This window comes from Falco rusticolus, chromosome 2, assembly GCF_015220075.1.
Source record: "Falco rusticolus isolate bFalRus1 chromosome 2, bFalRus1.pri, whole genome shotgun sequence".
Taxonomy (NCBI): Eukaryota; Metazoa; Chordata; class Aves; order Falconiformes; family Falconidae; genus Falco; species Falco rusticolus.
The window spans coordinates 64,399,617-64,412,860 of record NC_051188.1 but is presented as its reverse complement, the minus strand read 5'-3'; the positions used below and the strand labels follow the sequence as shown (position 1 = coordinate 64,412,860).

The 13,244-nt window shown below is 35.5% G+C and overlaps 1 protein-coding gene across 8 annotated transcripts in view; it reads right to left on the bottom strand.

Annotated features, from left to right (window-relative positions):
- Nucleotides 1–13,244, bottom strand: part of ATP11A (ATPase phospholipid transporting 11A) — a 131,667-nt gene that overhangs the window by 40,057 nt on the left and 78,366 nt on the right. For all 8 annotated transcript variants that reach the window (XR_005102446.1, XM_037376304.1, XM_037376302.1 and 5 more), the window contains exons 5-11: nucleotides 13,017–13,124; nucleotides 9,045–9,173; nucleotides 8,456–8,559; nucleotides 5,574–5,624; nucleotides 3,562–3,626; nucleotides 1,758–1,839; nucleotides 348–498 (exon numbers count right to left, since the gene is read on the bottom strand). Coding sequence is in view for 7 of the 8 variants with exons in the window: in XM_037376304.1 (XP_037232201.1) it covers nucleotides 348–498; nucleotides 1,758–1,839; nucleotides 3,562–3,626; nucleotides 5,574–5,624; nucleotides 8,456–8,559; nucleotides 9,045–9,173; nucleotides 13,017–13,124 (690 nt within the window). In the remaining variant the exon portion in view is untranslated. The remainder of the gene's footprint in view (nucleotides 1–347; nucleotides 499–1,757; nucleotides 1,840–3,561; nucleotides 3,627–5,573; nucleotides 5,625–8,455; nucleotides 8,560–9,044; nucleotides 9,174–13,016; nucleotides 13,125–13,244) is intronic.

Sequence of the window (13,244 nt, the reverse complement as noted above, 5' to 3'; positions counted from 1 at the left end):
ACATATCTGTTACATGATTGCCAAGAGTTGTGGGATTCCTTTCAGTCCTGTATTTCTCTGCAAGAGGTCAGTTCTTTAGTAATTTGCATAAATGACAGGAAACTCCAGAACACTTTCATGATGCTTTTTATATTAAACCAGACGTTTTCTCATCAGCTAAATTCACACATACAACTTAAGTGCAAAAATTTAATACACAAGCTTTCTACAAACACACTGTCATCATTGTTAGCAAAAAAAAAGAAAGAATTTACGGTATGTAAGCAGGCTGTATATACTTTTCAGTAAAATTCTTATAAATTAAGGGTTTAGTAAAACTTTTTTTGTCTTTTAATTTATTTCCATACCAAATTTCTTTTCCTTTCTGGCTCTGTTTTCTGATTATACCATGGCTCATCACGAAATGGTTCGCTCTGCCAGACGTACTTCAGGACAGTGTTTATTAGTGCTTTACTGATGAGAATACAGAGGTATACAATAAGGAATACATTCATTGATCTAAAAAAAAGCAGCAAAATAAGAATTCCATTAGCATATAGAGTTTATTAAAACATATTACACTTGTGCTTCAGCTTAAATTTGCTCTAACAATGCTGTGATGTTCAATAACTTTTCTACAGTGTTTTCCTAATGAAGAAAAAAATTACTGAGGACTATTTTCTATTTAAAATGTTAACAGCTATAATTGTTTCCAAAATGTGTGTGACACATTACCAAACCTAATATATTAGTGACAAAAAATAGCATAGATGGAATCACAACAGAATAACCGGGCTTGTAGCTGCAGACTTTTAATACCGTTCCTCTGAACCAATACAAAAACAGTCACGTAAGTACTTTCACAGAAATATAAATCTATTGAGAACACTTTGGTCTGTAGCTGTAATGGTTTAACTCTTTCTAGACAGATCTAAAAAAGGAAAGAACAAGAACACTTTCCATTTAAAATTATATTTTCATTAATGATGGGCATGAACTAAAAGCCATAGGTTACACATCAATAACAATAGAAAGAGACACATAATCATTGCTCAGTCACTGCGAAAGAGAAAGGCTGTCAACTGGTCAGTACACCTTGCTTTGATCAATGACACCTTTTTCACAGGGCTGGATACCTTACTCAGAGCTGATGATTTCAGACAGCAGAGTAGGACTAGGAAATAGTTTTCTCTGTTTTCAAAAAACATAAGCAAACAATGTCAGCCCATTTCTTGAGGATAGTGGTGTCTTCCTTTCCCATCACATATATGCTTGTATGGAACTTTTAATTTTAGCTAAACCATAGAAAACCTGGGACAGACAGACTTTTTGTTACTGTAGTTGATGCAAAGCGAAGTGCATCAAAAAAGGTTACTTTTACTGAATTCAGGACTTAACTGCAATGAAAAGAAATGTTAGGATATTGAAGTGTATAATCTTGGAAAATTGTCAGTAGGTGTACTCTAACCAGGGAAAGAAAAGTCTTCTGAACGTCAAAACATATCATATCTTAAAAAGGTAAGCATTACATCAAGGGGGCTTTTTTAAACATTTAATAATAATTCAGTATTGAGAACCTCATTTGTATGGCATTATGAAACTGATTTTATACATTAAAAAATTATAAGCAAAAAAAAGCAAATTTTAAGTCCCTCTACCTCTTTTTTTATTTAAAATCAACGAAACACACACTTCCAGGGAAAAAAAATCAAATCTCCTTTTATTCACCATTCAAATATGTAGTTTTCCACCCCCAAAATAAATATTAGAAGTTTTACTTTTCTACAGCAGATCGCTTCTGTGATTTTGCCTGGTAATTTAATGCCATCTTAGTTTCCATGCCAGTGTAGATAGCAACACCTGAAATTAGACAACTAGTTTTACTAAAGATTGCAAAGTACAATAATTTCATAAAAGCAGGATTCACTAGATTATTATACTCTGTTATTTCTTTAATTCTCTGTAGGCTGAAGAAAAAGAACAAAGATTTGGATGATATGCAAAACCTAGAAATGGCTTTAATATCTTGGTTCTTACAGGGAAATTTTAAGCCGCATTTACATCCCATTCCAGAGTCACAGTTCCCAATCGCTACCATGTTGCTACGTATCAAAGCCAAACCTAAGCTGGGTTTTGAATAAATCCCCTTGTGTTTTTAAGTTCTTTTTTTTGGCTTTAATTTTAGAATCTAAATCATACATTGTAAAAGAAAATCCAGATAGGGCTAAACTACAGGATACATCCAAGCAGAATAAAAGGCAGCCAGCGATTTTGCTTGCTTCAGGAGAATTTAATAATTCATGAATAGAGTGATCTTTTGATTTCCCCACTTCCGGTTGATCACAAAGATAGGGACTAAACTTCAGAAGATTAAATACAACTAAAATAAGATGGATTTGAAGTACTCATTAAACCAGCATACCTGTACATTACTAAAATAATTTAGGATAAGGATTGTGCTGTGGTAATGGAAACAACCACTCATACTATCTCTGCCTGATACAGAAGTTAAGAGAAATATTAAATGCGTCCTCTGAAATTTACAGAAATACTACAAACCGATTATATTAGTTCATATATTTTAGATTACAATTAAAAGCAAAGAGGGAAAGTTTTTATTAATACATACTTTTCACACTTTTTTTGGAGAAAGAGTGGCAAGGACTTGGTACTTTAGGCTAAATAGATCACGGCCATCTATGATCTTTCACGGGAGTATGGAAGTTGTGTATGATAGAGGATGACTTAGACCAGGGGTCCTCAAGCTTTTTAAACAGGGGGGCGGCATGCGGATGAAGTGGCAGGCAGTCATCTGCAGCTGCTTGGCCTGCCGGGGGTTGGGGGGGTGCTGTGTGTCTGTAAATACCGGGGGCCAGACTGAGGACCCTGGGGGGCCATATCCAGCCCGCGGGCCGTAGTTTGAGGACCCCTGACTTAGATCCTTGTCCCTTTTATCACTAGCAAAGACTGTCTTGTTACAACGGAACTACTACTCCCACTAAGCTCTCTTGAAGAATTTCCAAAAACAGTCTCAGTTTGTGCTTCCTATTTCTGCTAAAATATTAGAAATTTTCCATGGAACAAAGACAATTCATACACACAAAGTACGCTGGCTAACAGAAAGTCTAATTTTGATCAGGAACTGTTTAAGTGATTTTTTAAAAATTTATTTTTTATTCAGCCATATTTATATCTGGTTGGGGTATCTGTCTCTTTCGACAAATGAGCAAAACGGATTCAAAATTTTTCAACAGGCTCGTTAACTTTTTTGGGACAACCACCTTAATTCACAGCGCTTGTTCAAAAGCCATATATTTACATGAAGAAGTTGAGTCATCTTGAGTCATCTTCACTAACCCTTGAAGACTAAACAATAAAATCCCCCTCCCAAAAATCTCTATAGTCATTGTACATCATTAATAGTTACTTTACTGCAATTATAGCAACAGTAAACCTTATAAAAAAGTTGTAAATCAAGTGTTTCAATAGAAATCATATGCTCAGTAATTGTAGGGTTGTAACCTTGTTTGATGTTTGCTTATTACTTCAGGGTCCATTTAAATAATCAATAGAAATATTTACCAAAGATTTTTTCTGTATTCTTTAAAGTGGCTCCTCTAAGAAGCAGATTTTCGGATCCTAACGGCCTGCAAGAGGTAAGTATTAGAGAATACAAACATTTAGAGACAAACGGCAGACCTCAGTGGAAGCCACATCAACAGGGAATTAGTTTTATTAGAATATTTTTTTTGTGTAACAAAATTACTGTGCATTTTTAAAGCTTTTAAGTGAAAATTAAAAATATATAGAGATGCCTAAAAATAAGTTCCTAATTTCACAACTCAAATCTTAAAGCCATGCATCTAAAACCCGCTGCTTAAATACTCATTGTCCTAATTGTAAGGTGCTTATTTTTAAAAATATGGATTCAAGTCTTTTTTAGACTTTATATAAACTATAGTGTCCTGCATGTTAGAATTACTTAAGGCAAATACATCCTTACATTTTATTTTAAGTATAAATGGCATATAAGATAGTTTGATACTTACTATGCGTTTCAAAGGATGAAGATGAATATAGGTAAAATAATTTATTGAGGAGTAGTGGAATTAATATAAGGATCCCCATGCAGTTTAAAATAATATTTTGGAACATGGTATGTAATGCAAATCACCATATGAGTGCAAAACCAAGTACTACTTCATAGGCAGACATCACGCAAAAATTGTCAGACTCTTATCTATACAGCAATGGAAAAAACCCAAGAACTAAGTTCAGTATTTTTGAATGTTATTCAAAGTGTTCTTGTGGTATGAAACCCCTAAAAATCAAGGAAATCTAAACAAACAAACTCCCAGGGCCATAACTCTGATGTAAAACCTGAAACTAGTTCCATTTAAACCAGAAGGGTGATGTTATACGAATTATTTGGATTATAAGACATTATACTGTCATATAGTAAAAAAATAACAACTGCTTTAATAGACCTGCCCAAGTAATACAAGTCTTAATGCCAGATCTTCATTTCATGTGTTACACATAGACCAACCTATTCCTCTTGAGATTAAAAAGATATTTTCTGCTTATTTTCCTTTCCTCTCCCACCAAAGTTCATATCCAACCAACTTTATTAGTCAAAAGACTCTTTAAAGTGAAAGCAGCAAAAAAGACAGTTTTCATAGCAGACTGTGATAGAAAATCATGTATCTAGACACATTGAGGTTAGGAAGGCACTTGGCCAGAATGGAGTAACTCCACACATGCTGGGGTCTAGGACATCACCCAAGCAAGAAGCTTTCCCCTTCTATTGCTTTGCCTCTTGGTGGCAAGGGCCTGAACAAAATCAGGTCCTGAACAAAATCAGGTCCAGCAAGTCTCTTCCCTGCTGGTAAGACAGAAGATCCTAGGTAGAAAATACAGGAAGACTTGTGCCTGTTTTACTGCTTCATTTTTCTTCTCTATTTGCTGGACAAGGAATGTCCTGGGCTACAGACTGCTCCTGAAGCAGAAAGCACCGCACTTCCTTCAGGCTGAAACCTATTTGGCCGGGGACAGACCCTTCTAGGTGCCAGACCCAGGGTAACAGATCATTATCTCCTACACCACGTACAAAACACATTTCCCTGGATGTTACTTTCCTGAACACACATAACATTGTGGACATTGTAGACAAACGTACAAAACTAAACTTGATATTTGGCATGTCCAAACTCTTCATTTTCTAAGAAGAAAAATGAGAGAAATACACAAGTGATATTATTCATATTGTTTAGCACACTACCAAGGTCCCATGCTAATGGGGCAGTATTGTACAAGTACTGTCAACATCCTATCAACATCATTTACAAACCAAATAAATGTCAAATAAAAACTGAACTTGAATAAAGACATAAATATAAAATAAGAGAAATCTATTGATTAAAAGATGAAAAATTTAAGATATATGAAACAACAGCCTGGAAACTTCTAAGAGAATAAATATTCTATCAGTAAGTCAGGGCAGCACAATGTTGGTGAACCAAAGGTACTTCTCATTATTGATACTTATTCAGTCCTGAAAATGTTTAAATGTGTAGAAACTGGATTTTTCTTACCTTGCAGTAGGCTCATTCCTATCATGGTAAACATTTATTCGACCAACAAATCTGCAAGGGAAATATACAAGTAGTTTAACAGCACTCCTCATTTGATTATTCTTATGCATATATGTCCCAATATTTCAGTTTTTTTCATGTACATTACAAGGACATAGAATTCTCTCTACATACAGACATATATACTGCACATACATATTTAAAAACAAAGCAAAATATGCTCACTTTTTAAAATATACATGGGAATAGGTTATTTGAGAACTATTTTCTAGAAACTCTTTATTACAGCTAGCAGTTTCCAATTGAACATGGTCTGATTATCCAGAACATAAACATATGTATATATCTAAAACATGTAAATAAAAAAATACACAGAAGAGTAAGTCAACGTAAAGTTTGCAAATAAAGAGATATAAGAGATTATGGAACTAGGAATAAAGCTTCTAAGTAGACCCATCAGCAAGAAATAACAAGAGCTCTTACTCCCTAAACTACCTGTGGTAAGCCAGCGCATTTACTATCCTTTACGAAACCTAGAACCTACAACTGAGTTAAAAACAAAAAACCCAAAAGCATAAAGCCAATAAGCAATTTTCCCTCTGAATATCTATCTCTAAGTACATGTTATCTGTACGTGGTGGGCTGACCCTGGAGAGCGACAAAGCACCCACTAGCTTCTTGTTCATTCCCTCCCCAGCAGGATAGGGGAGAGAACTGGAAGAGCAAAAGCGAGATACAAGATGACAGTTTAACAAGTGAAGGAAAAAACTCAACTGACACAAAGGCAACCACTCACCATCTCCTGTAAGCAGAACAATGCCCAGCCAGTCTCCAAGCAACAGCTACTTTGGAAATACTACCCCCCGCCGCCAAACAATTTTACTGCCGAGCATGACGTTATATGGCACAGAATACTCCCCTGGTCACGGAGGTCAGCCACCCTGGCTGTGTCCACCCCCAGCCTCTTGCCCACCCCCAGCCTACTTGCTGGGGGGCAGAGTGAGAAACAGAGAAAGCCTTGACACTGTGCAAGCACTTTTCAGCAACAGCTAAAACACTGGTGTGTTATTAACAGTCACAAATCAAAAACACTAAAACACACGGGCTGCTGTGAAGAAGATTTACTCCATTCCAGTCAGACCCAGTACACTGTGTTTGCAATACCACTGTCCAAGTGGATAAACTCAAATCAAAAGGGATTAAGGCAGACATTAGCATTCTGGATGGCAGAGGAAACTATGGGAGGAGCTGGTGCATCTGTTACCCTGAAAGGGAACCTCTCAGGCTCAGAGAACTGGTGACCTGCCTGCTGAGAGTATATACAACACCGTAGAGCCACATCTAATAACACTGTACAGTTTGTTATGATTCATCATGATAGAAAATGACCATGTGCCTTTGGAAAGGATCACTACTGTAGTTTGTTAAAAAGTGCCAAGTAAAAATTAGCAAAGATAGAAACTGTCTACCAATAAGCATCCTCATTCACGTGTCAACAGTTGTCCCAACAAATTCCACCATCTACAATAGCATGAGCTTCAACTTCCAACCATTCGCTTTATGAGCCAGATATTTAAAAAAGGATCAAGTGATTCACAGGATTAGTCTTCTAAAGGATCCATTCTCTTGCAGATTTATAGGCCAGTTCCTTGGTCACTGAGATCAGGGAAGAGAGATACCTCCACAACTCAGAAATAAGCAATGTTTTCTCTGCATCTTCCAACAGTGTTTGTTGACAAAAAAAGTGCATTTTAGTTTGTTTTCTGTGTATTATTTCAGCTATTTTTACTACAGCAGGAACAAGTGTTTCCTCAATGGTATGTGGGGTTTTGTCCTTCATTATTTAGAAAGAAACTCGAAAAAAGGCTTCTAATGTTTTATCATTAAGTTATAGTGAAATTTTGTTCAGCACTGTTGTTAAATATCGAATATTGCATGACTTTAAACATTGCTAAAAAACTACAGCTATTTTGCTTCATGTTCTGGATGCTTAATTTTTAAATCTCTTGCTAATCATGATGGCTTCATGCTGTCATTAGCTAATATCTTAAAGCATGTGTGGTGAGGTTCATTGTTAACAATAAGAGATGTAAATCCCTACTTCAAAGTGTCTTGACAATTTGAAATTTTTCTGGACAATTTCTTGTCAGATCTGATTAGAATGGCATTGGTTTTACCTTGTAATGTAGCTGATGTGGCTTGTATGTGATGTTACCTTGTAATGTGGCTCGTACCAGGAGTGGAAGTGTTTGCCCTTTCATTGTTGTTGACTTGTGCTTGCATTGTTAGTATTCAATCCATGGTTTCTTTGCAGGAATCTTTTTATGGCCACTTGACCATTTTGTGAGGGTTACTTTAGTTAAAACTAGATAGTACAACCCATAAATCCACTTAACCAGGCACACACAAACTGCAATACTTTGCAATATGCTGAAAGCACAGGAACAAGTGAGGGTGCCAATGGCAACCTCTCTGCATGGTAGAACAACATCTCCTCCCCGGATACTCCACATAAACTCTACGTGGCATGGGACTGACATACAGAGTAAGAGTGCCAGTGTCAAGAAATATATTAGATGTTATTTAAGCTTAATTTCTTCCTTATTTTTTAGATTTAAAAAACCAACTAGAAATAGAAGTTCTAAAATTTTCATCACACACCCCAGTGGATCATCTTGTGTGCTCCCCTTCGGAAACCACTGCACTAGAGCAGTCCAGCGAGCTACCTGCAGGAAAGGAGCATGGATGGAAGCCTAACCTGACTTCAAGCTCACTGTGGGGCCCACTCTAACCAGCCACATGCAGCCACTAGCTTTTCATTTTATTTTTATAATTTATTGTTAGGGTACCTTTAACGAAACAGGTAAGAATTACTTTCTTACTTATAAAGGTCAGGCTGAGGTTGTTCACATTCAATGGTAGCATGTAGTGCATCGATTTCTTGTTCATTGTGAAATGCCTTTGTATCTTGAACAGCATAGTAAGTCTGGAGTCAATAAAAAGGTGTAAATAAGATTTAGAAAGGAAGGACAGATACACAAGACATTAATCTTAACATATACTTCAGCTCAGCATGAAATAGATTTACTGACTTTTACACAAGAAATCATAGTTAAAATAAGATGCATCTTTAAATGCTCCTAATTGGGCATCTTTGCACATTATATGCAAGTATTTTGCAGTGTACTCAAATAAGGTCACCATGAAAGCATTTAAGTACAAAGAAGTTTGTGCATTATCTCTGTCATCTGCATGCCTGTACTGGACACAAACAAAATCACAACTAAATAAATTTTAAAGCTTCCCATAAAATAATGATATTTTTAGAAAAATGAAGTCAACTGGTGGAAACATAAGCTACACAACTTAGTGTATCTGCTCAGACATATAAGCATGAAGTCATGTTGCAACCTGCATAAAAAATTAAAAGCAAACTTTGCCTTAAAAAGAAAATGTAGAACATTTAATTACTTTATGACTGGATTCACCATCCAAACTAGCTGTTGTAACAAAACATGTTCCATCTCCTCTACTACTTGATAGAAATATTAAGTCACATGGGAATGTTTCATCTTCTTTTACCATTACAATATCTCCAACCTAGGGAAAAAAACACAACAAAATAAAATGCATTGATCATTTATGTAGCAGCCCAAATTTCAGATTTCAAAATCAAAACCTAGGTTCACTCAAATATTTTGAAAAAACATCAATCTTTATTTACACCAAGATTTTACCGTAGGAGCAGAGAACGACAGAAATATATCTGAAAAACTGAACTACACCTCGTCGAACATCTGAGGTCTACTGTGTACTAAATTTCCTCTCAGGATAACCATTTTGGCAAGTGCTGTCTTACTAAGTTTTGCAATGTTATTTGAGAGACAGAAGATACTATCCGCATTTTAAGACTAAATACAACAAAATATTGTTTCAAAAACAGCTAGAGATGTGAACTACTCTTGTTGGCTCTTGAGTATAAGCATCTAGCTCCAAATATTATAATTAGAGATAGTTGAAAAAGCTAAGAATTCCAAGTCTGCCAATGAAAACCGGACACATTTTCAGCAGAATTTATGACTAGAAGCCCATCCTACTTTTATCCGTGTTTAAAGGTGAGCAAAGTAACTTTTATTCATGCAAACACAGGTACTATCTTACAGCATATTAAAGAGTGTCACAGAACAGTCAATCAACTATAAATTCAAAATATTACTTTAAACCACACATTTGAGAAAACCAGCCTTTGATACATTTTTGGAGGTAATTTTTTTCAAAGGAGAATATAAAAAAAACCACAAAACCAGAAAAGATCTATTACATGTTTTAAGAATGTTTTTCAAAGGAGTAGGAAAAAAAAAAAAAGAACAAAGAAAGAAAATATCTATTACATGTTTTAAGAATATCAACATTTCAATAAAAATCCCATCAAAACATGTAATTTTTGCAATTTTTCATGTAGCTCAACATCTGTTCAATATAATTTTATGTCATAATTCATTACCATAAGATTCAGCTTAATCATTTTTCTCATGATACACTTAAAAAAAGCTCAGTCCCAATATCCTTAGCAGTTGAGTTAAGCAAAAGAGTCTGATAACAATTAACAATAGTAACATCTAAAAATAAAATTGTGACAACTTAGATAAGATTTATTAACATGTACTGAAGAATTAGGATTATGACAACAAAAGAGATTTCACTTCTTGTAGATATGAAAAAGGTGCTTTTTAACCAACAGCAATGAAAAACTGCCGATTGTACATATGGCATAGAAGAATGCAAGTTGCTAAGCATACCTGCAACAATCAGGTATGAAAACTAATGGATACTTCAGTAAGTTATTTTCCATCTTTTGTGTAAATTATGGTGTCTTTTTGAAAATTATAAGCTGTAGGGTTTACTAATTTTCAGTCTCTGAACAGAAATTAGAGATGTATTAAAACAGCATAATGACAATTGGATACTTCCTTTCTAGAGCAAAAAGGCTGCACTTTTAACCGATAATAAAAAGTTTTGGGCTGTTCAAATGGAGAAAGGGATTAATTTCCTCACGTATTTCCTTTTGATTAAATGACTTCTCATGTAACATTCTGCAGACTCAGGCAAGTGAAGATAACATAGTGAGACAGAGAAGGGGTAGGTTTGGAACCAGAGGCAGTGAATGTCTCAGCTGGAGCCAGCCTGAACAACATACAGCCTTCACCCTGAAAAGCAGTGAACCTTAATGGACCAGACTACTATTCAAATTGCCTTATTCCTCCAAGACATGTTTTCAAGACAACCTGCCTTTTTGCCACAAAATCATTAATTATGAAAGACTATATAAACTATAATAAAGCCCTCTAAGTGAGAACGTTACAAAACCACTCAAAACACTGTTAGGCAATTATCTTGAATGAACTGTCAGGTGACAGAGAATTCATCTATTCCTAGAACAAACTGTAGGAACATCACTTAACTTTTTGATTTTGCGAGCTCTCTTTACCACTGAAAACAACATTAATTTACTTACCAGCTACCTAAACCACAGTGATATTACTGCAAGTTTAACCACCTCTACAGATGCCATAAAAGGAAAAATCAGAATTCTTCAGAACATTGAATCTAGCAAAAGAGAAAGTCGGGAGGGCAGTTTAGCAAACAAACCCCTCCCGACAGAAGTGTCACTACAAGAATAAGGATAAGAAAAAATGCCCGCTGTGCCTAGAGTTTTTGAAGTTGCCACTGAAAACATTTACACATCAGAAAGTGAGTTTTTTAGTCCAACTTATAAAGACACAACAGTCCCCTTCCTTTGATTTTCACATATCATTGTATTGAATGATCCTTATTATTTTAGCAAGATTCTCTCTGTAAGCCACAGCATCCACAACATCCTGCAAAAGCCAGGAACAATCTATAATACAACAGCCTATTAAAACAGAAGTTAATAATCTAAACACTATTCAAAAGAAAAAAAGGCAGGAATAAGGAAAAAACCCAAACCAATTAAAAGTACTAGCAAAGAGCATCTTAATAAAAATTTAAAAGGTGTTCTGACAACAATTGCCACTGTGCCAGCTACAGGTGCAAAGAGGATGGAGCCAGGCTTATTGCAGTGGTGCTCAGTGACAGGACAAGAGACAGTGGGCACAGCTTGAAACATGGGAGGCCTCACGTTGTTTTCACTACTAGGGTGACTGAGCACTGGCACAGGTTGCCCAGGGAGGCTGTGGAGTCTCCCTCCTTGGAGATACTCAAAACCTGTCTGGACATGGTTCTGGGCAACCAGCTCTGAGTGGGCCAGATGACCTGCAGATATGTCTGCAGCCTCAACCACTCTGTAATTCTATGAAAAAGAAATGTCTTCTTTCAGCAATTCAAATGTCCACAGGCTTTAGGTGCCGAAGAATCTACCTTTATACTGTCTAGTATGTTTTCTTGTGTAATACAGGTTAGAGAATTTTACCCATTTACCCATACATACAGGTATCTCTTTCCATGCAAATATTTCCTATGTCTGTCTCTCCTACCATTTAATTGCTCAAAATACAGTCTCTGAAAGGCAAAGAATAGGGGCAAAATTGGGAAAATATGGGCAACAGACTAATTAATGGAATACAAATTCCAGTTATATGGTACTTGATTATTTTTATTTGGAATGTTTAACTGTTTAGTTACACACATGAAATACTCAGCAAGTGATGCCTTAACATTTTTTTTTTTTATTACTGAGAAGCCCTAGGCAGAAACTATCACACTGAAAGGGAAGGTCACAGCAGAAAGGCTATGAACTCTGTGAAGCCATTTATGCCCAAACAAGGCAGAGCAGAAAAAGATATCCCTAACAAAGATATCTGAAATAAGGAAATTCCAAACAAATATCCACCAAATTTGCTGAGTTCTAAAGAGAATAATGATGAAAAGTTAATCTGATTTAAAAAAAAAAAAAAAAAAGCAGCAGCAGCAGAAATTAATTTCTGAAAATACCTTCAAAATACCAGGACGGGAATGTAGCAGCATTCAGAAGGCTGATGAAGAGATATGAAGGGTAATGAAGAAAGTATTCTGAATTTGTTGTATATGTAAGCGTTGGATACACAGGACAAACTCATAGCATTGACTATCATGATCAGGCTTAAATGCATTATTAATGTGCACAACCACAGAGCCAAAAATGGAGAAATGACAAAAGACAAATCACAAGTGAAATTTCAAGTTAAAAAATGGAAAATGAAAGGAACAGTCATGAGATGAGTTAATAACACAAAGATAAAAAAGAAATGTATCAAGCTTCTAAAAATATTTATTCAAAGGTGTTAAATTAAAAATTAGTATATTGTGGGCCTAATCTCCATTAAATGTAATAAAGGCTATGTCATCACTGCACTACATTTCTGTATAATTTGTTTTACAAGTGTGAAGCCTGACTCCTAAGATCTGTTAGAGTTAATTACTTACTCTTAATTTTCGGCTTTGCTTTCTAACCAGTTTACCATGTTGAATGAAATGAACAGGGCATTGGTTCATTGCATTGTCAGCTTTATGTCGAAGCCAATCTTCATAACCCTAGAAAACAGTGAAATGGAATGATGTAGTGATGCACATTTGGCTATAAAGACAAAGAACAGCTCTAGCTTGCAACAAAAAATTAAAAAGTTATCCTTGATCAAGATAAGGAAATAAAGA